This window comes from Colobus angolensis, unplaced genomic scaffold (genome assembly GCF_000951035.1).
Source record: "Colobus angolensis palliatus isolate OR3802 unplaced genomic scaffold, Cang.pa_1.0 Scaffold7, whole genome shotgun sequence".
NCBI classification, from domain to species: domain Eukaryota; kingdom Metazoa; phylum Chordata; class Mammalia; order Primates; family Cercopithecidae; genus Colobus; species Colobus angolensis.
In genome coordinates, this window is record NW_012120709.1 from 28059234 (window position 1) to 28086502 (window position 27269).

The following is a 27269-nucleotide window of genomic DNA, read 5'->3' on the forward strand; positions in this document are numbered from 1 at the left end:
AGGTGTTTCAATACTGTTGATCTTTCCAAAGAATCTGCGTTATCTCTGTTGATTTTCTATTGTCTGCTTTCTGTTTTGTTGGTTTTTTTCTTATTATTTTTTCCCTTATTTGTTTTGTTGTTCTTTTTGTAGCTTATTAAGATATAACCTTGGGTTATTGATTTTATATCTTCTTTTCTAATGTAAGCATCTAAAGCTGTAAGTTTTCCTTTAAATACTAATTTAGCTATGTGCCACATATTCAGATATATTGTATTTTTAGTGTTTCTAAGTTCAGAGTATATTTAATGTCCCCTTTTAAAACTGAGATATAATTCACATATTATAAAGTTCACCATTTTAAAGTGTACCATTCAAATGTTTTTAGTATTATTCAGTCATCACCTTGTCTAATTCCAGAACATTTTCATCAATCCATAATATCTCCTGATTTTTATCTTTGAATGATAAGTTATTTAGCAAAGTGTTATTTAATTTGCGGGTATTTGGGGGTTTCATAGATATCTTGTTATTGATTTCCAATTTAATTTCCTATAGTCAGAGAAGACACTTTGTATGATTTCAGTCCCTTTAGATTTATTGAGATTTGTTTTGAGATCCAGCATGTGGTCTATATTGTTGAATATATCACGTGCACTGGGAAGGAATATGTATTAAGCAGTTGTTTGAGGTAGTATTCTATAGATATTATTTATATGAAGGTGGTTGATAATGTTGTTTAGATTTTTTGTGTTCATATTGATTTTTGGGGGGTCTAGTTCTCTAAATTCCTAACAGAGGAATGGTAAGGTCTCCTGTTATGATTCTGAAATTGTCTGTTTCTCCTTTAAATTCTGTCAATTTTTGCTTTATTTTGGTATGCATTTTGAGTCTCTGTTGTTAAGTGTATTCACATTTATAATAATATTTTCTCATGAATTGTCCCTTTTATCATTATGAACTATCTCTCTTTATCTATTGTAATGCCCTTTGTCTTAAAGTCTATTTTATCTGATATTAAAATGTTTACTGTAGCCTTCTTCTGTTTACTATTTGGATAGTACATCTTTTTTTGAGTTGGTGTCTCACTCTGTCACCCAGGCTGGAGTGCAGTGGTATGATCTCGGCTCACTGCAACCTCGGCCTCCTGGGTTCAAGCAATTCTCCTGCTTTAGCCTCCCGAGTAGTTGGGATTTCAGGCGTTCACCACCACACCCAGCTAATTTTTGTATTTCTAATAGAGATGGGGTTTCACCATGTTGGTTAAGCTGGTCTCGAACTCCTGACCTCAAGTGATCCGCCTGCCTTGGCCTCCCAAAGTGCTGGGGTTACAGGTGTGAGACACCACGCCCAACCCTGGATAGTACATCTTTTAACTTCCATTCACTTTCAACCTATCTGTGTCTTTGTATTTAAAGTGGTTTTTTTTTTTCTCTTTTTTGAAGTTAGGTCTTGTGTGTTGTCCAGACTGGTCTTGAACTCCTGGGTTCAAGTGATCCTGCCAAGTAGTTGCAATTAAAGGCACATGCCGCCATGTGCAGTTCTTTGAAGTGTTTCTTCTAGACAACATATAGTAGGGTCTTGCTTTTTTTTACTCATTCTGCCAAGCTCTGCTTAACTGAAATGCTTAGGCCATTAACATTTAATATAATTATTGATATATTTGAATTTAGGTCTAATAATTTCATTTATTTTCTTTTCATTTCTCCTATTTATTGTTCCTCTGTTCCTTCTGTCCTCTCTCCTTTTGTATTATCTAGATACATTAAGTATTCTACTTTTATTTCGATTTTTTGGGAGGCTTCTCTGTGTATTTCTAGTGGTTTCTCTAAGGATTACAACATACGTATCTAATCTTTTATAGTCTTCTTTGAGTTGATATTGCACTTAACATAAAATTTAGAACCCTTTCAACCATATAAGTCCCTTTTCTCCTCCCCCACCTATATGTTATTTTCATATTTATCACATCAACACACATTACAAAACCCACAAAGCAGTGTTTGGTTTTGCTTTAAATTGTCGTATGAATTTCAAAGAATTTAAATATTTACCCAGATATTTACCATTTCTCTTGCTTGCTCTTCATTCTGGAAAAATCTCTGTTTACCCGTGGGAACTTTCCTTACAGCCTAAAGAAATTCCTATAGCATTTCCTGTAGCAAGATCTATTGGCTGTGAATTCTCTTGTTTATCCCTCGTTTGAAAATCTATCTCTATTTTAACTTCATTCTTGAAGGATGTGTTTATTGGATAGCGAATTCTGGGTTGACAGTAATTTTCTTCCAGTACTTCAAAGATGTCTGCTGTTTTCTTGTTTCGGTGGGTTCTGATGAGAAACCTGCCTTCACTTTAGCTGTCATTCTCCTGTGTGTAACATGCCATTTTTCTCTAGATACTTTGAAGATTTTTTTTTCGTTGGTTTTCAGCAGTTTTGTTATGATGTGTCTAGGAGGACTTTTCTTTGAGTTTATTCTCTAAGTAGATGCTGATTTTGAATCTATATTTATGTCTTTCACCAAATTTGTGAAATTTTTAGCCATTATTTCTTCAAAAATTTTTTCTGTCCCCGTCCCTTTCTCCTGTTCTTCTCGGATTCCAGTTACATATTAGACCTACTGTCATTATTCTCTGTGTCCTTGGCAATCTTTTTTTCTTTGAAATCTTTTTTTCCCCTGTATGTTCCTTAGAACATACAGATAGATCTGTAATTTCTACAGATCTATATTTATTTTGAAGTTCACTAATTCCTCTGTCATTGCTTTTCTGATGTTGAGCCCATCAGTAAATTTCTTGTTTCAGACTTTATATTTTTCTGTTATAAAATTTGTTTGGTTTCTTTTTAAAAATTGTTTCCACTTCTCTGGAATTCTTTTCTCTCATTCATTTCACGTGTGTTTTTCTTTCCCTTATTGGACATGGTTATAATAGCTATTTTAAAATTCCAGCCTGGTATGGTGGCTCATGCCTGTAATCTCAGCACTTTGGGAGGCTGAGGCAGGTGGATCACTTGAGGTCAGGAGTTTGAGACCAGCCTGACCAACATGGTGAAACCCTGTCTCTACTAAAAACATAAAAATGAGCTGGGTGTGGTGGTGCATGCATGTAATCCCAGCTACTTGGGAGGTTAAAGCAGGAGATTGCTTGAACTCAGGAGGCAGAGGTTGCAGTGAACTGAGATTGCACCACTGCACTCCAACTTGGGCAACAGAATGAGACTGTGTCTCAAAAAATTAAAAAAAAAAATTCTAATATATGGGTCACATGGGATTGGCACCTTTTGACTATCTTTTCCCTTGAGAATTAGACACATTTTATGGATATGTTTGTATGCTGTATGTTAAGTAATTTTGGTTTGTATTCTGCACATGTGAATGAAATTCATGCAATCAAGACTTCTGAAGGATATTGATGTCTTTGTTTCAGCATGTAATCAGCCTGTTTAGGTTCTGACCCTGAGTTCTGTCGTGCTTTCTGTAGGTGGTAGTTTAACTCTCAGTTCAGTATGCTAAGCCTTTGTTATACTGGTTTGTAGGTTTCATGCACATACACTTCAGGGTTTAGGCTGCGACTTACGTAAGTTCATACACAAAATTAGGGGATTTACTTTTTTGACACTCTCTGCTATGGGATTCCATCCACACTTTCCCTACCCTACAGAGGCTCCTTTCTCTGGTTCCTTTGGGGGAAATAGTGTCTGTTGAAGTTTTAGCTGTGACTGAGACTGAGGTCACAGCTAAACTGCATGTCTGAGACTTTCCCTTTGGGCAAAGCTTTACCAGCAAAGCTTTACCAGCAAATTCATGACTTGTGTGTGTAGCTTCTCTAGGTTTTAAATCTCCACAAACTGCTTGCTTTTGTTTACTTTTTCGGCATCCACTGGTAGTTGTTTTTTGTTCAGAGTTTTCAGCTGTAATTAGCAGGAAGGATGGGCTATAGAGGGCTAATACTGTCATAGTAGAACTGGAACCTCAGTTACTTTTTAATCAAGTGTTGGTGGGAGTCATAGATTTGGATTTGAGTCCTACCTCTGCTGTTCACAGTTTGCCATTTTAATATTAAGCCCGTGTTTCTTCATTTGGGAAAAAAATTGAAGTACTAGAACTTGCTCTGCCTGTCCCTAGGATTGTGTGAAACAGATGAGATAATGGATGTCAATGTCTTCTGTGAACAGAAAAATTGTTTTAAAGTGGTTGTCATTGCTGTTATGTCTGTGCGTACATGTGTGCATGCCTGTAGTTATGTATACATGGTTTCTGCACAGTTACCTTCACAGCAGTGGTGTCACCGTGAATTTTTCTTCCTCAGGCACTTCCTGGACCTCACTACTACACGTGGGGAGATCACGGCGGAATCATCATGGCCATTGCCCAGGGCATGGAGACCAATGAGCTAAAGTAAGTGTCTCTGATGAGGCCTTTTAACATCAAACTCTTCTCCCAGAAATTTACATCTATGGTTCTAAGTGGATTATCTCTCTACAGCACTAGGTTGTTGACAGCACAATTTGTGATCTCTGGATATGACTTAAACTATTTTTTTCTTTTTTGAGATGGAGTCTCACTCTGTCCCCCAGGCTGGAATGCAGTGGTGCAATCTCAGCTCACTGCAACCTCCATCTCCTGGGTTCAAGCGATTCTCCTGCCCCAGCCTCCTGAGTAGCTGGGATTACAGGTGCCTGCCACCATGTCTGGGTAATTTTTGTATTTTCAGTAGAGACAGAGTTTTACCATATTGATCAGGCTAGTCTCGAACTCCTGACCTCAGGTGATCCACCTGCCTCGGCCTCCCAAAGTGCTGGGATTACAGGTGTGAGCCACCATGCCTGCCCTGACTTAAACTCTTTATCTCTAGAATGGGAATAATAAGAACCTGTGCTTTCTATCTGAAAGGGAGATTGTGAGGAATAGGGCAATTAATTTTATGGATTTGAAAAAGTATAACACTGTAGAAAGAATTAATAATGGCCAAGTAATTAAGTGGAGGCTCTTTAATTTGTTCTCCTTTGCTTTGTCTCTTTATTACATAGAATGACTAAAAATAAATAGCAATAATAATAATACATGAGTAACAATTACAGAATGACTTCTGGTGCATTAGGTTGGTGGGGGGGTCTCATAGAGCTGGAAGCGATGTTTAGGGTTAACTGCATCATTTCACAGATGAGAAAACAGGCTCAGCAAGGCAAAGTAACTTGCCCAGGGTCATTCCTTTTGTTAGTGACATAGGCAGGATTAGCACTTGGGTTTTTAGATTGCATCCTACATTCTTTGCAATATAATGTTCTGAAAAGCAAAACTGTCAGGAGTTTGTAACCTCTACACCCTTATGTTCTGATTTTATCAGATATTTACAGATCTGTATATATATACTGGTTCTTTTGGCTCATTATTGAATGGTTCATGTTAGGTCAAGTTCATGCCAGACCACACTTCTTCCTGTTTTTGAGCTGAACCCATTAGGTGGATTGGTGAAGGATCTGGAGAGGGCTTCTGTAACTATCTTGTTTATTGCAAGGACAAAGCTTTCTTTTTCTTTGCTCCTTTTAGAAACAGGGCCAGCTGGCCGGGCACGGTGGCTCACACCTGTAATCCCAGCACTTTGGGAGGCCAAGGTGGGCAAATCACGAGGTCAGGAGATCGAGACCATCCTGGCTAACACGGTGAAACCCCGTCTCTACTAAAAATACAAAAAACTAGCCGGGCATGATGGTGGGCGCCTGTAGTCCCAGTTACTCAGGAGGCTGAGGCAGGAGAATGGCATGAACCTGGGAGGCAGAGCTTGCCGTGAGCCGAGATCGCGCCACTGCACTCCAGCCTGGGGGACAAAGCCAGACTCCGTCTCAAAAAAAAAAAAAAAAAAAAAAAAAAAAAAGAAACAGGGCCAGCAGCAAGTGAGAGGTGGGTGGTTTGGAAAAAGAGATCTTAGCAGCTGGTTTTTTCCCTGTGGTTAATTTGACATGTGCTGAGCAACCTGGCCTCAGAGAAGGAGAGAGAAGCAAAGTACTGGTATTTGTCATTCCACTTGGCTGTTCTCTGTTCTGTGTAGCACTGGTTAGCTGTTTCTTTAGAGGCAGTACTCTGAAGAGGTCCTGTTTGTATGCAGCACTCTGTATTCATATTCAGGTAGGTATTTGCTCAGACAACGACCATCACAGAACACAGTACTTCCCACATTTGTGCTATCATTTATGTACCCGTTAATTTAATTTTCATTTCACATGTTTAGCAAGCGCCGATTGTGCCAGGTACTGTGTATCTATAGATGACTAGGATGCATGCCACCCTGCAGTCATAAGGTGGGCGAGGAAACAATGGTAGTGTTTGGTATACTGCTATGTGTGTGATACACACGTAGGGGACAGAGTTTGGCTTCCTAGGAATACATTTCATTCTTTGTATGGCTTTCAGATTTCAGAGTCAGTTCTCGATTTGCCTTGTTTAACTTCTCTGAAAATTAAATTTGCATTCCAAACTGGCTCCTCTGAAGGAGTTAGTGTGATTCTAGTCCTCTTACACCATCTGTCGGTGCATATGTGCTCAGGGAACGCAGCGTCATTCTGCACTAGCTGGAGCAAAACATGATGAGGAAAATAAACTCGCTGCCAGAAAATCATAAAGCCTTCCGCAGACGTTTGGAAATGACTTGGGGGTTGTAGACTTTGGGGGATTATGGACACTGTAGCATTCCTCTAGTTGTATAGGTTTCGTTTGGAGGTGTCTGTTTGAATAGTTCAAATAAAGCATTTGGAAATACGAGAATACATACAAGCTTCCTATTGACAGGTGCATGTGTCCCACATAACAACCTGAGCTTGGCCTAAATCTGTGTAGCCACCTGGCATTTACTCAGTGTGTTGTTCACAGAGGTATTTTGCTTCTTCTCCTGCTGCTATGAAAAGCAAGAAATAATATTCAAGTTAGTTCATATTCTCAAACTACAGTGGTGATTTACTGTGATGCCCATGCACGAAGAGAGGTTGCCTCTGACAAGACCGGATATCTGTTGCTGGGCTAGGGCTTCAGGCCCCTTCTAAGTTTGGCCTCCGCAACCACAGAGATCTCTTTTCCTTTATGACTCACAGCGTGTATAGGCTGTCCCATTAATTTGGCATTGATCATATTCTGACTTCTTATGTTAGTTACCTTTACATGATGTGCCTGAATTCTGCAGCTCGTTAGTAAGGTCTTTGTAGGTAAATACTTCTGCTCGATACAGGTTAGCAGGCACTTAGCAAATATTTGATTGAAATAGGTCATGCATACTTAATCATCCAAGATTGCTTATATATATATATATATTTTTAACTGATTTATAAAACTAGAGGAGACCTAGCTGGCGTGCCAATTGCACAGCGCCAGGGGACCACTGCCATTGTGCTCCGTGTCAATGACAACGCCGGGAGCACAGATGTGAGTGGAGGCTCCCTGGATGTGTGCAACCTGGTGGTACCCAAGAGACACCAGAGATGACCTAATCCACTTTCCTTAGTTTTCACATGAGGGAATAAGAGCTTCGTCAGGAGTTAATGCCCACACTGGAACTTGAGCATATTTCTGTTAGGAATCATTTCAGGTCAATTACACAGACAGCTGTCGGACATCTACAATGAAGCAGATGCTGTGCTAGATACCAAGGGTGCAAAGGCAAGTGGGGCACTGATCAGGAGCTGCCTGTGCCCACTGTTGCTCTGTGATGTTTCTGAGCCAGATGCAGAGAGAGAGGCTGGGAGGAGGCGGTTGTTTGAAAGAGGGCTTTCTGCTCTGATTTCACCCGTCTTTAGGGAGGAAAGCTAAGTAAAGTAGCATTAGTAACTCAAATAGGTGATAGTGGGGACAGAAATTGAAGCGTTGCTCAAAGTAAACATTAGTGGTTTTGTTGTTGTTGTTGTTGTTGATGTTCTTTTAAGTTATGCATGTCTTTCTCTCCCTGATTAGCACAGATATCTAGGAGTTGACTGTTACTTGTTTCAGCTTCTGCCTTGAGTCTCCTCTGAGACTGTTACCTTTGTTATTGTTAATTGAAATTGAGAGCAAGAAGTGGAACACTTTGTTTTGCTTTTGTGTCTACATGTCTGAAATAGGTAAATAAGAACCTGCACTGGGGATTCACTTACTCATTCATTCAGCATGCTGCTCCTGTGAACATGCTCACGGGGGGCGTAGGAGCAGTGGCTTTTTCTTCGGAGAAGGGGCTGTTGCATTTTTGCACCCCGAATGAAGAAGATTCAAACACGTTTGTCAGCTTTATCACGGAAGATAAGATCAATTTCTGTTTCTTCACTGCGGTTTGCTTGTCAGTGTGATGATATTATTCGTAGTCAGTAATAAGATTTTGAACTTGCCCCAAAGCATCTTTTTTTCTAAGATATCCAATTTCACAGGGACTTCTCTCTGGAAATCCCGAAAAGCCCCTGCAAAGACTCCACGCAGCAGAGCAGCTGTCTTTTCTGGACCTGGGCTCTGCAATCAGACCCACAGTTCCAGAATGTGGGAGGCAGCAGTTAATGTCTTCACTTGCAGCACCTCTCGGTGGTGCAGTTGCCGGGAGAGCCACCTCTACTTTATCCTGACCGCTGTGGTTTTTCTGCCTCTTGAGGTATAGAGGAGCAGGTGTTCTTATCATGTTTTTTTTTGTTTGTTTTTTTTTTTTTTGGAGTGCCGTGGTGCAATCTTGGCTCATTGCAACCTCCTCTTCCCAGGCTCAAGCGGTCCTCCCATCTCAGCCTCCCGGTAGCTGGGACCACAGGCGTGAGCCACCATGCCTGGCTAGTTTTTATATCTTTTTTTTTTTGGTAGACACGGGTTTCGCCATATTGCCCAGGCTGTTTTCGTTTGAACTCCTGTGTTCAAAGTGATCCGCCCGCCTCAGCCTCCTAAGTGTTGAGATTACAGGTGTGAGCCACCAAGCTTGGTCCTTATCACCTTTTAACTGTTAAGAAACTGAGACATGGGGTTAAAAAAATGCAGTGGAGTTTCTTTAACTTCCTTCAGCAAGCGTTTATGAATAATACCCTTTCTGTGTGCTAGGAAAGATTCAAGGTGGCAGGGGAAGAAAAGTAAGAGGTCTTATTCCTGATGAACGGCGATCTAGTAGAAAACACTCGCAAAATCAAGTCACTGAAATATAGTGAGGCATGAGATTATGGAGAGCCCTGGGTGCAGTGGGAGCCAGAATGAGGGCCAGGTGGTGCTATCTGGCGGACAGAGGAGGGCTTCTGGGAGAGGAAACCCCAGCTGAACATAAAAGGATATAAAGCAAGGTCGGAATGCTTTTCTAGGGCTAGAGAGAACTTGAGCAAGGGCAAAAGCATGATCAATGGGGAATGTGCACAGCTCTTGAGTATTAATAGAATGCAAATTTCCAGGTGGGAAGGGGTGAGAAACGAGGCTGGAGGAAGGTGTGTATGTAGAGGCCAGGTCCTGGGGGACCTTACCTGTGCCTTACTAAAGAGATTAAAGTTTGCTTTGAGGTAATAGGGTCCCTTTGAGGGATTTTAGTAGGGGAATGACATGGCTAGACTTGCACTATGGAACAATGGATCTGGCAGAATGGAGAGGATGGATTCAGTGGAGAGAGACCGGAGGTGAGAGCTGATGCGGTGGTGTGTTTGAGGACTAAGTCTGCAGGGCGTGGCTTCTGATTTACCTGAGATGATGGGAGAAGTGATTATACCACTCATAGAAAGGCAGAGGTGAAGGAGTAGGCTTGCAGGGCTGTATATTAAATGCAGACATGGACAGGTTGAATTGAAGCCTCTGTGGTGTGTCCAAGGGGAGATGTCCAGCAGGAATCTGGATATATTACAACATCCGGTTAAACCTTCTGTTACCCTTTGCAAGAATTTTCTCCATGCCATCTGTGATAGACAGTCTTTTGTTCTATACTTGAACATTTCTCTTGGTGGGGAATTTGCCATATTAAAAGGTGCTCCAATTTACTTTGGGGCAGTTTGCTGTTCATTTGTTCACTCATTCATTTGCGAATGAAAGTTCTCTGGTAAGGGAGAGCCCAAATTCTCCTCCCTCCAGCTTCTATTCCTGGACTTAGTTCTGCTCCGTGGAGATGCACAGTAGATATTTCCTTTGGCATGAAAGCCTTTCAAGTATTTAAGGAGTCTCTCATGTTCTCCTCAGTGTCTGCCATTTCATGATGAATATCCCCAGTTCCTTTCCTCATATTCTGTAGATCCTGAATCTCCATCTTCTAGGTTCTGCCTTAGGTCTGCCTCACGATGTCAGTGCCTTAAAATGTGGTACTTGGATCTGGCCCCAGTAGTCTGAAACATGCAGAAGACATTGAGATTTTGCCTTCACGATTCTGAACACTCTATCTATTAATAAAAACCTCTGACGGTATTTACATTTTTAACAGCCGTCTCAAACTGGTGGCTCCTATTAATTTTTTTTTTGAGTGGAGGTATCATTTGCATACCACAGGATGCCCAGATATTGACTACACCAGTTAATCAGTTCTGAAGGGTGCATGTCAAGATGTAGAGTATTTCCATCACTCCAGAAAATACTCACATGTCCCTTTCCAGTCAGTGCTCTCCACCCTCAAACCCCTGCCCCAATTACAGGCAACCAGTGGTATGTTTATCACTGTAGGTTAGTTCTGCCTATTCCAGAATTTCACTTGTTTGTATTTTGTATTTGGCTTCCTTTACTCAGCGTAATGATTTTGAGATTTATCCATCTTTTAACTGGTATTGGTAGGCTGAGTTCACTTTAACTAAAATACCTGAGATCCTTCTTTCTTATGGATCTTATTAAAGATCCATTCTGTATGTGAGCAGACAGGTTTTTGAAAGTACGTGTAGAGCTTTATTTTTATTTTTGCTTATTTTTTTGGTTTGAATGCTATTTTTGGCATTTATTGTATTATTTATACATTTAGCCTTTTACCCTTTGCAAATTTGGCAGATTCGCCTTCCAGATCCCTATCCAGATCATTGACAGATGTGTTGAGCTCTGTGAGAATGAGAAGTCTTATCTTGGGGTGAGATCAAACCATATGTCAGCACTCTTGGGATGTGCTTATTTTACCACCAGTGAATTTTATCTGACTGCGTGGTCCACAAAGATCTTAATGAAAAAATGAATGTTCTGTGTCATTGTCCTGTTTTTCAAATCAAGAATTACCACGAGGAAAGGAAATGGAGTTAGTCTGTTGTGACTTGTGTGTGGAACCATTTGGGTTCTTAGCCTTGACCTCCTTTTTGTCTGATTGCTCTCAAATAACCTGTTTCATAATCCATTCTTGAAACCACCTTTTCTTCATTAAGGAAATAAAAGTTTTTTCCCTATTCTAGTTTTTGAGATCTTTGTTCTTCATAATTCTTCTAGAGATTTTTGAAAAGGATGCTACTATAATCATCGTATCTTTAAGTCTTTCAGTCCTTAGACTATATTTTGTACTCATTTTCCTTTAACTTACCTAGTTTTTCTCATCATGTCCAATTTGAAGATTATTTTCCTTGATAAAGAGCAAAATAGAAATTTTTTTTCTGTTTTTTTTTTAGACCCAGCTTTACTACTATGTTGTTACTCAAAGATTTTTTTTTTTCTAACAACGTCTTTATTTCTTTTATTCTCAGTTTTCCAATTAGTCAGAAAACATAAAATATTTTCAATTCAAAGTTCTAGTAAAGATAGGCAGACCTGGGTGATGGTTTTCATAAATGAATGAATGGATGCACTAATGGATGAATGTATATCAAGTGCTCTGGTTTTTTGAATTGATACATATGATTATGTCTGCAATTATTTATTCTATTGGCCATCAGAACAATGATCCTGTTCCTTTTTAATTCTTTATAGAACTGATCAGATAAGCCATCCACTGACCCACCAGTCTGCCAATTATTTTGGTAATTTGAAGCATAAACCGTGATTCATTTTGAACTTATCTTGCTACTATTCCAACAGACTATTGGCTGTGAGAATTACAGCTAGAATTACCTAGCAGTAACTGAATTTTTTGCTCTTGGTTATATGACTTTTTCCCATCTTGAATATGTTCTTTAGAAACCCGAACTCATCAGGAACCTTTCTGTGTAGCTGCCTGCTAGAGTCCTAAGTTGGTTATCTACCACACTTCTTCCTTTTAGAGTATCTGTGGTTATATTAAGTTTTATTATTATATTATACGACCTTCCCATCTTCTTGAGAGTTTTTGTCCCTGGGATTATGTCTATATTTTTATCGGAGCAGTTTGAATTCTTCATTCCTAAAGGCGAGTGCCCTATATCCTCTTTCATAACTTAAGAATGCAAAGATGGGCTAGGTGCGGTGGCTCACGCCTATAATCCCAGCACTCTGGGAGGCCAAGGTGGGTGAATCATTTGATGCCAGGAGTATGAGACCAGCCTGGCCAACAAGGTGAAATCCCATCTCTACTAAAAGTACAAAAAAAGAATGCAAAGATGACTTTGTTTCTTCACAAGGTTCTTGTCACTTCTACCAACACAAGTTCTTTAGGGGTCAGAATTCAGTCCAAAATACGTGTTCTCTTAACTGTCACTGTTGATAAGGCAAGAGCCTTTTCCCCAGAATTCTGAAGAGCACCATTTTCTAAATGAGTAGTGTAGTTTCAGATACAAGCTATGCTTGGTCATGCACCTGCTTGTTATTTCATTAATGAGTTATTGTCAGAGCCCTCTGGGAACCCTCAAGAAATGAGGTGATTCATTTCCTGAGGTTATGTGGGGTTCGAGGAGCTCTTAAAGAGAATTAACTTGGCAATGTATAAATAGGTGGACTTTAGCATTACCACTGAGTGGGCAGATGGCTACCATCATGTCTGGGTAATAGGTTGACTCTGCTGGTTCATTTTGCTGTAAAAGTAATATAAACCTTTAGCTTATGACACTGGTTACAAGAAGGAGACTGAATGAGTTAATTTATCCAAATATCTGTTTCAAAATTTTCTTAAACCAAAAGTGTATTTGCCAGGTGAGATTTCTCCCCTTGTGAGAGATTTGTAGTGGGAGATTACCTAGTCTCCCATTGACATTTATTATTCTGCCTTGTAACCCTACCAGATGGTTTAACCACTAGCCTTTTTGTGGCAGTATCTTTTTTTTTTTTTTTAAGCAGGGTCTCGTTCTGTCACCCAGACGGGACTGCAGTGGTGCAGTCATGGCACACTGTAGCCTAACACTCTTGGACTCAAGCATTCCTCACACCTCAGCCTCCAGAGGAGGAGCTGGGACCACAGGGGGCACCACCACACGTGACTAATTAAAAAAAATATACTTTTCTGTAGAGAAGGAGGTCTTATTATGTTTCTCAGGCTGGTCTCAAACTCCTGACCTCAAAAGATCCTTCTGCCTTGGCCTCCCAAAGTACTGGGATTACAGGCATGTGCCACCATGCCTGGCCAAATCAAGTTTAATAATCTCAATATGAGATGAAGTGTTTGGATTGAGTGATGTCTTGAAAAGATTTATGTCAAGTATTAGAATCCCAAGGTGTAAAACTAAAATCTCAAAAACATGAGAAAGCTGAAAGAAAAAGTTTTGCATTTAATTTGGATTTAAGAAGGGCCCAGAAGCCCTGTGATTCTAAAGAGGCTTGAATTGAATGATTTCTCATGTCAAGCATCTCACCTGCTCACTGGGTGATAAAACAAATGTTGGGCAGATTTTCTTCCTTGCCTCCCTCTCCCTCCCTCTTCTCCTTCTCCTTCTTCAATACCAAAGATAATGTAAAATCAGTACAGTTACTCAAACGCTGCTTAGTTTTTCAAAGACTTGCTTCCTTGTTCTGTTATAGCCTGTCTTGGAGACTTTCCTCAGTATATACTCTCCTTCAACTTTTTTGCTTTTTAATTTCTAAGACCACGGAAAAGTTGGAAAAACTGTATAAAGAACACCCATGAAACTTTCGCCTAGAGTCACAAATTGTTAGTATTTGCCAATTTGCTCTACTTCTATCATTGGTCTATTTATCTATCCTGTGTATCCATCTATTATTTTTTAGCTGAATCATTTTAAAGAAAGTTACAGACATCATGCTTCCTCACAGCTACTTAAACATATATCTCTGATAAATGAGGGCATTTTCCTGTATAATCACAATGCCATTCTCATGCCTAAGAAAATTAACATGAACTCGGTATGACTTATAGACTATATTTTCTCAGTTGTCTCAAATTATTTATGGCCGCTTTTCCCCTTTGATCTGGGATTTAGTCAGTCCTGAACTAAACCCTGGATTGGATTTATGCATTGCGAATTTGTTTACTCATTGCATTTGGCTATTATACTCCTTTAGTCTTTTTAAATCTGTAACACATTATCTGCCTTTTTTGTTTATTTATTTGGTTTTGTGGCCTTGATTTTTTTGAAGAATCTGGAGCAGTTGTGTAGAATATCCCACATTTTGGATTTGTCCAGTTGTATAGAATAGCGCACAGAGGATGTATTATTCTCAATGCTTTATTCAGGAGGCACCTAATACCAAGTTGTCCTGCTTTTGCTGATGTCTAGTTAAGATTGCGACTCTCTGATCATTCATTGTGAGATTATGTTTTGTAAAATTTTATTTCCCCATTTGTAGTGAATGATTTGTCTGTTGGTTGATATCAGACAATCTGAACATCCTGGCCCCAACACTTTCACCCGGTGGTTTTAGCATCCAGTGATGATCCTTGTGTGATTTAGTTATTGCAGTGGGGATTACAGAATGGTAATTTTTCTGTCATTTCTATTGTATTGTTTCCAACCTTTATTAAGTGTCGTTCTAATATAAGAAAAAAATTGGGGGCTGGGCGCAGTGGCTCATGCCTGTAATCCCAGCACTTTGGGAGGCCAAGGCAGGTGGATCACGAGGTTGGGAGATCGAGATAATCTTGGCTAACATGGTGAAACCCAGGCTGTACTAAAAATAAAAAAAAAAAAATTAGCTGGGCGTTGTGGCGGGCGCCTGTAGTCCCAGCTATTTGGGAGGCTGAGGCAGGAGAATGGCATGAACCCGGGAGGCGGAGCTTGTAGTGAGCCGAGATCGCGCCACTGCACTCCAGGCTGGGCGACAGAGCAAGACTCCATCTCCAAGAAAAAAAAGAAAAAAATTTCTCTTTTGCTCCTCTTAGAGACCCATTTCCTATTTTCATTCAATGTGTAATCTGTTACCGTAATTTTTCTTTTTTGATGTTTGAATTCTCCTAAATTCAGCCACTTGGAGCCCCATCAGGCTGGCTCCTGTGTTCTTTGGAGATGACTGCATTTATCTCTGAGCATTTCCTTAAACTTTCCCTGCTTTAGCCCGGGATCAGCCATTTCTCCAAGGAGCCCTGGTTCCTGCTCCTGGTGAATGTTATATGGAAACCAAGCCTTTGCCTTAGATACTTTAACTGCAAGGATCCTCTTACTTGCATTTGGACAGATACAGTACCAATGAAGGGGAGACCTGGAAAACATTCATCTTCTCTGAGAAGCCAGTGTTTGTGTATGGCCTCCTCACAGAACCTGGGGAGAAGAGCACTGTCTTCACCATCTTTGGCTCGAACAAAGAGAATGTCCACAGCTGGCTGATCCTCCAGGTCAATGCCACAGATGCCTTGGGTAAGCTGCTGCCTCCTTGGACCTTTTCACATGGATATGCGTGGACTTCCTGTTATATGCAAAGCACCAGCTTAGATACTGTGTACTCAGAGGAGCTTGAGATTCATTGGGGGAGATGGGCCCATAAGAGTTAGCAAAATGCATAGGGAGGTAATTGAGGGCTTGCTCAATTCTTCTTAGTAAGACTGGGTGTTATTCTTTGTATCTTAGTTTCCTCATGCAGTTCCTGGCACATAGGAGGTTTAAATATATGTCTGCTGAATATGTAGATAAATGCATGAATGAAAAACATAGTTCCAAATCAGCAGTGCCAATTGGACGTATTCAGTGAGTGTGCCTGACTCTCCGTAAGTCAGTGTGCCAAGCAATGCAGGGTCCTCTCAAAGCCATCTAGGATCTAGTCGTGATCTGCTAGTCTGGATACAGGATGTGTAAGTATGCAGGCAGAAGTGACACTCTTCAGCATCCTCTCCCTGCGTCCCCACGTTATCTTACCCTTTCCTACCTCTCAGCCTTGGCTAACCTGATTCTAGCTGCCCGGAATGCCCTGTTTCTTCTCACCTCCACCCATTCAGCCTCCCCTACTCGAAATCCTTTTCATATCTCAGGATCCAACACACTTGTTGCTGATTTCCTAACCAGAAGACGTCTCCCTTCTCTATGTCCAGAACATAAGTGGACTCATAACTTTGTGTCTGTCACTCGGTGTGTTTCACCTTCCATTGACTCGATTATAAAGCCCTTAAAAATAAGAACTTGCCCTGTGCATATTTGTATTCCACCTACTGGAAAGCTCGATAGCCTTACAGTCAGTAGGAGTTTAATAAGTTTACTGTGTTGCGTGGCACTGAATCAAAAGTTGTGTATTGACTTCGGGTAGTATCTAATCTGACTGAAGACACATATGTAAGAGTCAAAAAGTGCCAACATAGACAGAGGCATACTTTGGAATGCTTGTAAAAAGCACCCTACTTACATTTCGATGAACGTGGCAGATGGAGTGACGGTGCAAGGTATCTTAGCATTTTCCAGCCTCTTTCCATGGAGATCCTGTACCTTCAAGTAGGGCCAGCGAGCCCTCCATTGCGCTCGGGCCACACTACCAGATGTGCCCTCACTGCCCAAGGAAGCAGGCTGGGAACATTAACCCCAAGTGGTGTTGCTCATCAAGGAATCAGCCGTTCCCCAGTTCTCTAGGAGAGAAACACTTCTGGGTACTTGTTTCTACAGTAATGTCTTCTGTAATGTTTCAGAAGTTTGGATAGAAGCCTAAAGGTGGCTTGCTTCTTCCCAACTTTTCCAGGCAAATGTCTGCATTTCAGGTATCCTTTTCATTGGCACAGGGCTGCCCAGCTTCAAAGCAAGCCGTTTGGAGGGTCTGTGTGCTTGTGGGATGGCAACAGATAGACAGGAAGTGGGGGTTGAGGCCGGGCACCTTGAGGCACAGCAGGGAACCCCGTATGGGCCTGCCTGTAATGCTTCGTGCTGTGTTCCTTTTTCCTTAGGAGTTCCCTGCACAGAGAATGACTACAAGCTGTGGTCACCATCTGATGAGCGGGGGAATGAGTGTTTACTGGGACACAAGACTGTTTTCAAACGGAGGACCCCCCATGCCACATGCTTCAATGGAGAGGACTTTGACAGGCCAGTGGTCGTGTCCAACTGCTCCTGCACCCGGGAGGACTATGAATGGTTAGTTCTTCTTTGATGACTGCGGACTGAGTGGTGCTTTATTCACTCAGCAGTGTCGGGGAAAGAGACTAGGCATGGTCCTTTTCCCTGAGCAAAGGAAGGGAATAGAAGGAAACAGTTATTTAGGAAGCATCTTTTATGTGCCAGGAGCTGTGCTAGGCATGTTTCATGTAAGTTGTTTTCTTTAGTTCTTACAGCCAGGTAAAGTGGTAGAGGTGTCTAGGACAGCTGCAGCCATGTCTTCAGAAATAGATAGTTCTGGAATTTATTTCTATTAGGGCAACCCAAAAATATGCTGAAGGTTCCATTGTTGGTAATCCTTCTCCTTAGGACCCTATTCTAGAGGAGATTTATTTCTTTATCTGAAACAAGGGGATGTTAGTGTGTGTATATGTGTGTGTGTGTGTTTGCATCATTTATTATTTCTTGAGCAAAATATCCAAGGCACTGCTGCGAATGCTAAAAGTAGGAGAAGTAACTTGTGCATAGCTAATTGGCACAGGAGGTGGAAGAGAGCAGGTGCCTCAGAGCAGGAACCGGTACTTTTACTGTGACTATTAAAAGGAAGGAGAGGGCTGTGGATTGCTGTTGGAGAATCAGGAAATTTTTGGAAGAAGTGCTGTTTGAGCTGGGCTCTCAGGGAGCATCTATATTTGCAGACAGCAGTGTTTTGAGACCATGTAGCTGCAACAGGCAGGTGTAGAGGCAGCAGGGTGTGGTTGGGAGTTGAATTGGGATGCCTTGTTGGCTGTATGACATGGGGATGATAATTGGAGATGAGGCTGAAAAGATAGAATACAGTAGGGTAGAGAGACCTTAGAGGGAATGAACCTTATTCTATAATTAGGAGGAAGCCTTCAGGGGCTTTTGAGGAGAGTTGATGATCAGAACAGAGCTTAGCTGTAGGAATTTTGAGGAGAGTTGATGATCGGAACAGAACTTAGCTGTAGGAAGAGGATTCTAGTGGCAGAATACGCAGGATCTCAGAGCTCCTGGACAGTTACTTTAGTCTATAATTCAGCATGAAATCATTGTAGTTTATTCAGGAGCACCAAGAGAGCCATGGCTATTTAATATAAATACACAACTCATATTTCAGTGGTTGCCAAGGCACAGAGGAACTAGATTTTGCTTTGGGCAGCTGTACTTGTCTCGACTAAAGCCAGAAACCTCTGATGTGTTCTAGACCAGAGGTTGGAACATGGTCATACAGTAAATGTTCTAGACTTTGTAGGCCGTATGGTTCCTATGGTCTGCATTACACCTCCTCACTCTGCCCATGGCAGTGCCCATGGGTGAATGAAAGCAGCTCTAGATGAATGAATGTGGCTGTGATCCAGTAAATCTCTATTTACGAAAATGGCCGACCAGGTTTGGCCACTTCTGTTCTAGACCAGTGCTTCTGAAACTTTAAGGTGTGTATGAATCACGTGCAGATTCTGCCTCAGGAGTTCTGGGGGTCTGCATTTCCATCGAGCTCCCAGGAGATGTGGATGCTGCTTATCTGCACATTCACCCTTTGAGCAGCAAGGCTTAGAACACAGAAGACAGTCATTTCCTTAGAAAGGTGTGTGCTCCCAAGGTAACGACACAGACTCTTTAACAGCAAAAGCACAGAGCTGGCTGATGTTCCCGGTGACGTCAGTTCCATGCTGTGTGCCTTCTGCTCTTCCTTAGACACTTTTTCATTATAGTCTAATCTAATCTAAGAGCTTTGTTGGCCTCAGGTAGTCCTCCTCAGACCGGCTTGAGACTGGAGATGTCCTAATCCCTGAAAAGATCATAGTGACCTCTCTCTGCCCTCTTCCTATCCCCAACATGTGCTTCAAAATAAAATTAAGACTAAGTAAAAAATAGGTAAGAAAGTCTAACAAATTTTTTTGTTTTTTTTTTTCTCATGCCATTTAGGCTTAAAAATAAATAACATTAAAATTTTCTCTCTTGCCCTACATTTCCCCAACCCCCACCAAAAAAAAAAAAAGTTCACAAAAAAAAGCAAAAAAGAAATGGAGCTTGGTGTGTTCTCCTGGGTAAACTGGCCTGCATCCTGCTGGTCTGCCATGCCCACCCCATCTGCCTTGCTGGAACCTGCTGGATGCTCACCCTGGTTGTATGCGGAGTCTTTTTATTATAGACCAGTCAAACCACCTCCTCTGCCCCTCATGGAGTTGGGTTGCAGGCCAAATGAGATTGTGGGGTGATGGCCCTCTGAAATGCTAAGGGGTATATGGATGTCAGCTGTTGTCCGCTCCACCTCCCATTGTTTCTCTGCTTTCTGTAGCTGCTGGAAGGCAGCCAGCCCAACTGTGTGGCTCTTGGAGATGTTTGATGGCATTGGACTATGGCAGTGAGAAGGAAAATGGTCCCAAGATGGATGTCAGGAAATGAGATGAGATTATAGTATCTTTCCATTAGTTCAGGTACTGGTTGACCACTGTGTTTGAATACTAGGTTTTTTCTGATAGTCCTTTCAGACCACACAGGGAAGCCCAGCTATTGGCCCCTGTTCCCTGATTTCAGTGGTAGATTCTTTTATATCCTTATATTTCTTGACATTGCCAAGTCATACAGCTTTCACATTCTTGACTGCAACCCCTAGTAAATAATACATTTTCTATGATGACCCTGTACCTACATATGTTTATGTAGATACATACACACATGTAACTAAAACACAAGTTTTAGGAGACAACTTTGACTTTTAAATGTATGATGGGGCCTTTTGCAATCTTTTGCTCTTTTTTGGGAGGGGAAGAATCTGGTCTTGGGCCTCCCAGGTACTTTCAGAGTCCACTAGGTCATGACCTGTGGTCAAAGAAAGCTGCCCAGGAAGAGTGCTTTGCTATTGGAGGCAAATAAGTAATTAGCTAATGCTTTATCTGGTTCCTAAAAAGATTTAAAGTGGCCGTTCAGTAATAACGAACTGAGGTAATGAAAGAGGCATGTTTGATCCAGTGGCAAAACTGCTGCCTTTCGATTCTTTACAAATTGTTAAATGTGGATTATGATATAATGCACACAGGCCACTCTGCTCTGTATCTGTTAATACTTTTCGTGTCAGAAATGTTTAATAAATATTTGGGTTTTTTCTTTCTGTTTTTTATTTTTCTGAGACAGAGTCTCACTCTGTCACCCAGGCTGGAGTGCAGTGGTGCAATCTTGGCTCACTGCAACCTCCACCTCCCGAGTTCAAGCTATTTTCTTGCCTCAGCCTCCAGAGTAGCTGGGACTACAGGTGCGTGCCACGACGCCCAGCTAATTTTTGTGTTTTTAGTAGAGACGGGGTTTTGCCATGTTGCCCAGGCTGATCTAGAACTCTTGACCTCAAGTGATCCACCCACCTCAACCTCCCAAAGTTCTGGGATTACAGGTGTGAGCCACCATGCCAGGCCTAAATATTTGTTGAATTGAATAGAGCAAATAAATGAGTTCTGGTGGAGCACATGAATGTGGAATATATGTTCTGTTCTATAATTCTTTGAATATGTTCTATAATTCATTGAATAATAGAATTTACAGCTTGGGCAGGGCCTTAGAACATTCATAGTACAGTCATCTCGTTTTAGAATCGTCTTCGACTGACGCCTCCTGCTTCCTACTCCAGGATGCTGTCCCTCAAGCTGGGAGGTTTGGCAGATGTGACCCCAAATCATAGGAGGTCTCATGAACCTAACTACTGTATCTCAAAGGACAGGATGATTTTAGCTAGTATGTGGACGTAGTCTTAACTTACATTGAACCCTTAGTCAAAATTTTTCTTTTCTTCTGAGACAGGGTCTTGCTGTGTTGCCCAGGCTGGAGTGCAGTGGTACAATCACGGCTCACTACAGCCTTGACCTCCTGGGCTCAAATGATTCTCCCCGCTCAGCCTCCCGAGTAGCTGGGATCACAGGTGTGCAGCACCATGCCTGGCTATTTTTTTGGTTCTTTTTTTTGTAGAGACAGGGTCTTACCATGTTGCCCAGGTTGGTCTTGAACTCCTGGGCTTAAATAATATGTCTGCCTTGGCCTCCCATAGTGTTGGGATTACAGGCATGAACCACCATGCCTGGCCCCAAATAATTTTTTAAGAAGGTTATTCTTTTAAAATTTCTCTTTTACCTCTTCAGAGTCTGTCAAACAGAAAGTCTCGTTGGTTACTAGTAATTCTGTAACATTTGCCTAATCCCTTTTAACAGAGAGGGCAGGTCCAGATTCTTAGAGTAGGGAACTGGATCTGGCTAAAATTTAATATTGTTTTGATTTGGCATGATGATTTGTATTTTTTTTTTTTTTTGGTCTATTTATGGCATATGATTGTGTTTTCCCAACTGTGGTTCTGATATAAATCTTCTTTTGAAGATGTATTTTATATAAAAAGTAAATATTCTTTAAAGGGACAAGTTAAATAACTTATAATAAAAGTGGAAAGTAGTAAGGTAAAGTCAGCACAGTTGGTACGGGAATGCCTGAAATGTATAAAACAGTGGCCTTAACAAAGCCCTATTGCCTTTTTAGTGACTTCGGTTTCAAGATGAGTGAAGATTTGTCATTAGAGGTTTGTGTTCCAGATCCGGAATTTTCTGGAAAGTCATACTCCCTTCCTGTGCCTTGCCCTGTGGGTTCTACTTACAGGAGAACGAGAGGGTATGTATCACAGAGGTTTCCCTGTCAGGTTCTCAGGGGTCTGCACATGGAACGAGAGAGCATAGAGGGCCATCTGGATTGCTCTATACTCTAAATTCTACAATTCTAAGTTAACAGCCTATAAGTAGTTTGGGCCGCATTTTAAGTTATGGTATTTGTAAACTCTCCTACCTCCAGTGAGAAAAACATTGCAAGTCTGTAAGCATCCCTGAAACTCTAGAAATATCTTAAGTCATCAACTTCAGCAAGGAAACATCTTCAGAGGAATGTATTCAAGAGATATATTTAAAAATCTTGGCCAGGACAGTGCCCTAAATTGTCTGGGCTTGCCTACTCTAGTTATAAGCAGAAGTGACTCAGAACTACTGAACATCCTCTTTCTAGTTCTAAAGGGGAATGAGTGGATGGGCTGTATTGACCGTGGATAGTAAATATATTCCCAGCTGGGATGCCTTTGTGACTGTTCTTCCCTGTTTCTGACCTCTTGCTCTTGGGGTGGGGTGACAGCTACCGGAAGATTTCTGGGGACACTTGTAGCGGAGGAGATGTTGAAGCGCGACTGGAAGGAGAGCTGGTCCCCTGTCCCCTGGCAGGTAAGGGAGGTGGTTTCTTCCCTTTCATTTCTTGAGACGTGGTGGCAGCAGTGTCATGATCTCACCCAAGTCCGGGCTTGTGGCTCCTGTAATTGAGTGGAGAAAAACAACAGCCATCACAAGATCACAGGGCTTCCCCTTTTCCCTAAGGTTGCTGTCCACACTCAACTTACGCATAGCCGTACCCTTTTTTTAGGAATGGAAAGTATTTGGTGTCAGCTCAGTTTCTTTGAGGGAAATCCCTTTGTTAATTGAAAAATATTGATTCAGCATCTACTGGGGTAGAAAGGTGCCCACGGGCTTTTGTGTGTTCCTCAATCTGTTTGTCCAAGTTGAGTATAAAGAGGCATGTGGCTTCTTAGGAAGTAGCTGAGTAGTCTATGTTAATTTTATAATAAAAATAACTATACAATTTTAATGGAATTTTATAGATTTCAGTGTACTTTTTTATGTGTTGCCAGTTTCACCCTTTTAACAACTCAGGGAAGCAGATATTATCGATTTTGTGTTTTACTTTTTCATGAGGAAGCATGTTCAGAGGAGGTTAAATGGCTTAAGGTCACACATCTAGTAAGTGACAAAGTTGAAATTCAGACTCTAAGCCCCATGCTCTTCATTGGACATTGCCCAAATGGCAAATAAATGTCATTCTCACTATTTTAGATAATCATTATGCATGCTAATTAAGAAAAACTTCTTTGAAATGATTCATATGCTATAAAGGTATAGCGTGTTCTAAAACACATTTCTGCTAGGTTTAGTGGTGGTGTAACATGGGATCTTTACAATAGAGACGTGAAATTATGATACTTTGACAAATAATCTCTTAGCTGCTTATTTTTCTTCACTCTGTTTCCAGTTCTTATTCATTTAAAGCTTCTTTATGCCCCCCGTGCCCTCTTTCCTGCCCATACCTCTTGGTGAAGGCAAACGGCTGGAGTTAACTTCCATCTGCGGTGGGTGGTGTTGTCTACGTGGACAGCCATAAGCACCGAATGAATCATGAAAGAAGCGTGTGGTCTCCGCAGGCAGGGCAGGGCAGCCCTCTCTTTTGCTTACTGCTGCCAGCTTGCCCTGGTGTTTTTCATGCTAAGCTCGTTAGTCCCTTAATTTAATCTTTCATCATTACCAGAGTAATTAACATACCTCACTATGGAGACTTAAAAAGAACCACCACTTCAGCAAATTCCAACAAATGAGCAGATAATATTCAAATATTTCCCTCACAAGAGCTGTTATTGATGAGGGCGTGGGTTAGTGGGGTTTGAGTGATTGCTCTTAAGGGGCTGGAGTGCCTACTTTTGTAATAAATATTTCTGAAGATAATTCAACAAGGGACAAAACAGCTTGTTTAAAGCCATCTAAACTGGCAGGAAAGCTGTTTTCTCTTCTACCAGAAGATAGAACAGGGAATGAAGTGGAGAAATCTCATTCCATTGTGGGCCACCTCCTATGTAAAAGAGAGAGAGAGAAAAAAGGCATGGAATAGGGGGCAGGGATATACCAGGAAAGAAAAAGATGCTTTCACAGGACTAATGGAGCCATAATATCTTTGCAAAGATGAGGTCATCTGGGCATCTGGAAGGATTTTTTAAATGCAAGAATTTTTCTTCCTTTACAATTACTACGAAAACACACATTCCTAGGCTGTGCTCATGTATGGCCAGGACCAGCCAACAATTCCATTCCTTTTCTAGGTTAAGCATTGCCCACTGGAATGCCACATGCTGCTCTGAACATAAGCCTAAAACAAGTATTTCTGGATTCAGGTTCTACTTTATGGGTATTGGTTTCTTAAAGGGGAAAAAAAAATAACCCAAAGTGACAGAATGAGGTTTATAGATGCTGGAGAGAGATGTGGGGCAAAAGGCTCACTGCTGCAAAGGTAGCTTTCATGTCCCTATACCTTAGCTGGCCCCCTCCCTGGGAATGACAGTGGGAAGGTTTTCTTGACAACCAAAAGAGGCATGTGATGGTAGCATAGATACTTCTAAAGTGACCTGAAACCAAAGGAAAAGAAGGAAAACTTACCTTATTAAAAAGTATAGATAAATTTATTTTTTGATGCATTATCTGTATTGCAGCTTTTATAAAGAAGGTGATAGGTACATGTTAAGTCACTGAGTGTATGGAACCAGGAAGTGGTCAGGAATGGCTAACCCAGGCATGCAGCAGAAGAATTCAGATTTGCATCTTGGTTCCATATGCGACACACTGTCAGGATGCACACTTTAGACACAGATGCTATTGTGCTGCTTGTGTCCACTCCTGGGGAAGAATGTAGATGTTTCCCAGGCTGTTCCCTAAGTGGAAAAGAGAGTGTACTGAGTCTTCCTATTTCCAGTTGTCTGACATTAGGTAAGTGTCTTCAACACTCAGGACCTTCATTTCTACATCTGAAAAATCATCCACACCCGTGTCTGTATCATAAGAGACAGCACAGTGTAGTAGTTAAAGCATAGACTGTGGATCCAGAGTGCCTGGGTTCTGATCTCGGTTCTGCCACTTGCTAGTTGGGTGACCTTGGGTGAGTTACTTAACCTCTCTGGTCTCAGTTTTCTCATTATAAAATTTGGCTAACAATAGTTCTACCATGGGGCAGTTGTTATGGGTCTTAAACAATGCCCAATACTTAGTAAGCACATTGTACACAATACGTACACAATTTGTATTTGTTGAGTAGAAACAGATTTTTTTGTGATGATGTTGTGCACCATTTTCTAAAGAGCCAAGAACAAATGCATTATTATTATTTTGAAGATCTAAGAGGTTGATGTAATTACCATATGGTGTTGCAAACAATATGAATAAGTGAGCACATTGATTAGAGAGCTTAGTTACAAGGCTTCAGTGACTAATGGTCTCTCATCAACAACATGATGGTGCTGTGGTGATGGCAGTCACGTGAGGAGGGGGAACAGGGCGAATGGTGTAATTAGGTTGGCAAGTGTGACTTGAAGACTTGTAGGCTTAGTCCAGAAGTATGGTTGTTGGAGCATGCATATTGGGAGATTCAGATTAAAGAAAAACGTAGCAAGTAAAAACACTTGCAGACGAAGAAACAGATTCACTGAAGTTTAAGTCACTTGCCTGAGGTGGACATGTGATTCCATTATGCACCTCCTGAGTCTTGATTTCTGTGCTCTTCACTGGGTCCGCACCACATGCCAATGGATTTGAGGTTTGTGTGTGAGACACAAATAGGTCAGATGTGCTAGGACCTCTTCAGCACCCCCTGGGTCCAACCTCCCACGTGTCTTGTGTGTCTGGCAGAGGAGAACGAGTTCATCCTGTATGCTGTGCGGAAATCCATCTATCGCTATGACCTGGCCTCGGGAGCCACAGAGCAGCTGCCTCTCAGCGGGCTACGGGCAGCAGTGGCCCTGGACTTTGACTATGAGCACAACTGTTTGTATTGGTCTGACCTGGCCTTGGACATCATCCAGGTGAGTCAGCGCTTGGCCTCAGTGTGGGGGCTGTGCATTGTGACTGTCCCATCCTGATAAGCTTCCTGCAGAATGGCCTGTGGAAATGGGCAGTTAGAGGTTTGTAAGTGTCGCTCATCTCAGGGCCGACAGGTAAAACTTTCCAGTCTTCTGTGTTAGTATTTTTCTTTCTCTGTCTTCATCTGTTCATATAGGAAGGATAAAGAAGGCCCTAAATCCACAGACCTGCTTGGAAGTGAGGGCTCGCTTTGCCTGCTGGGAAGGTGTTGGGACTAGTAATGTAGGATGATTAGTTGCCCCCTATTGTGCCAACTGCCTCTTGAGCATCTTTCTTCCCAAGCCAAGATACAGTAATGCTTGACTTACCCATAGCTCACATAATTATCCACTTCAGCTGTTCTGAACACAGATAAGAATCAGGAAGCAAGCATTAAAGAGCCCTGGACAGGCCAGGGAGATAGCCATACACTCAAACCCATGCATTTAAAGGAAAGCTATTTGATCTTTATTTATTGTCTGCTTAATCCTTTTAGAAAAAGCAATTCCAACAAATTTGTATCTAGATTCCCAACCCAACAGAAATTTTACAGTGCCTGGGTATTTGAGGGGGTTGGGGTGGGGGTTGGCGGTGATGCTGAATGGAGCTATCCAACAATAGCACTTGATGGCTAAGAGCCTCACAGGGAAGAAAGAGTATAAAAGCAGACACAAGAACTTAAATATAACAGCAGTCTGGTTTCACTTCTTTTAAAAGCAAACAGACTCATGCATCTCAATAATCTCTGACTTTATTGTTGCGATACAGCATAATTTAGTAACCAGTGTTCATAATGATAATGCAGAGTAATGTATATGATTAAATTCTCTTTGTCCTGATTCAAAAACAAAAATGTAGTACAATGCTTTCATGAAAACCCGGCTTCATGGGTCTGGAAAGTTTACGAACATAAAACATCTCATCCCTTGCCAGTCCTGCCACTTGAATAAAGGGTTACCCTTCATAGGACTGACTTGGCAGGCGGTCATTCGAACAGTTCCTAGCATGTATTATGACTTTTCTCTCTTCAGCGCCTCTGTTTGAATGGAAGCACAGGGCAAGAGGTGATCATCAATTCTGGCCTGGAGACAGTAGAAGCGTTGGCTTTTGAACCCCTCAGCCAGCTGCTTTACTGGGTAGATGCGGGCTTCAAAAAGATTGAGGTATGTGTATTTTCGTGCTGTTCTTAATTAAGGGAGTAGGCGGGGCACCTGGGCTTTGAGCCAGATTTGACACAGAGGCAGGGGCCAGTGTGTCAGATTACCCTGGAAATTTCCTGCGAGTTTCCAGAGAATGGACCAGCTGAGCCTCCGGAGAGGAGAGAAAAG

General features: G+C 41.6%; 1 protein-coding gene across 1 annotated transcript in view; it reads left to right on the forward strand.

Annotated features, from left to right (window-relative positions):
* Positions 1–27269, forward strand: part of SORL1 (sortilin-related receptor, L(DLR class) A repeats containing) — a 161888-nt gene that overhangs the window by 58180 nt on the left and 76439 nt on the right. The window contains exons 12-18 of the mRNA XM_011926987.1: positions 4288–4376; positions 15369–15547; positions 17053–17239; positions 21737–21865; positions 22373–22458; positions 25732–25904; positions 26973–27104. Coding sequence (XP_011782377.1) covers positions 4288–4376; positions 15369–15547; positions 17053–17239; positions 21737–21865; positions 22373–22458; positions 25732–25904; positions 26973–27104 — 975 coding nt within the window. The remainder of the gene's footprint in view (positions 1–4287; positions 4377–15368; positions 15548–17052; positions 17240–21736; positions 21866–22372; positions 22459–25731; positions 25905–26972; positions 27105–27269) is intronic.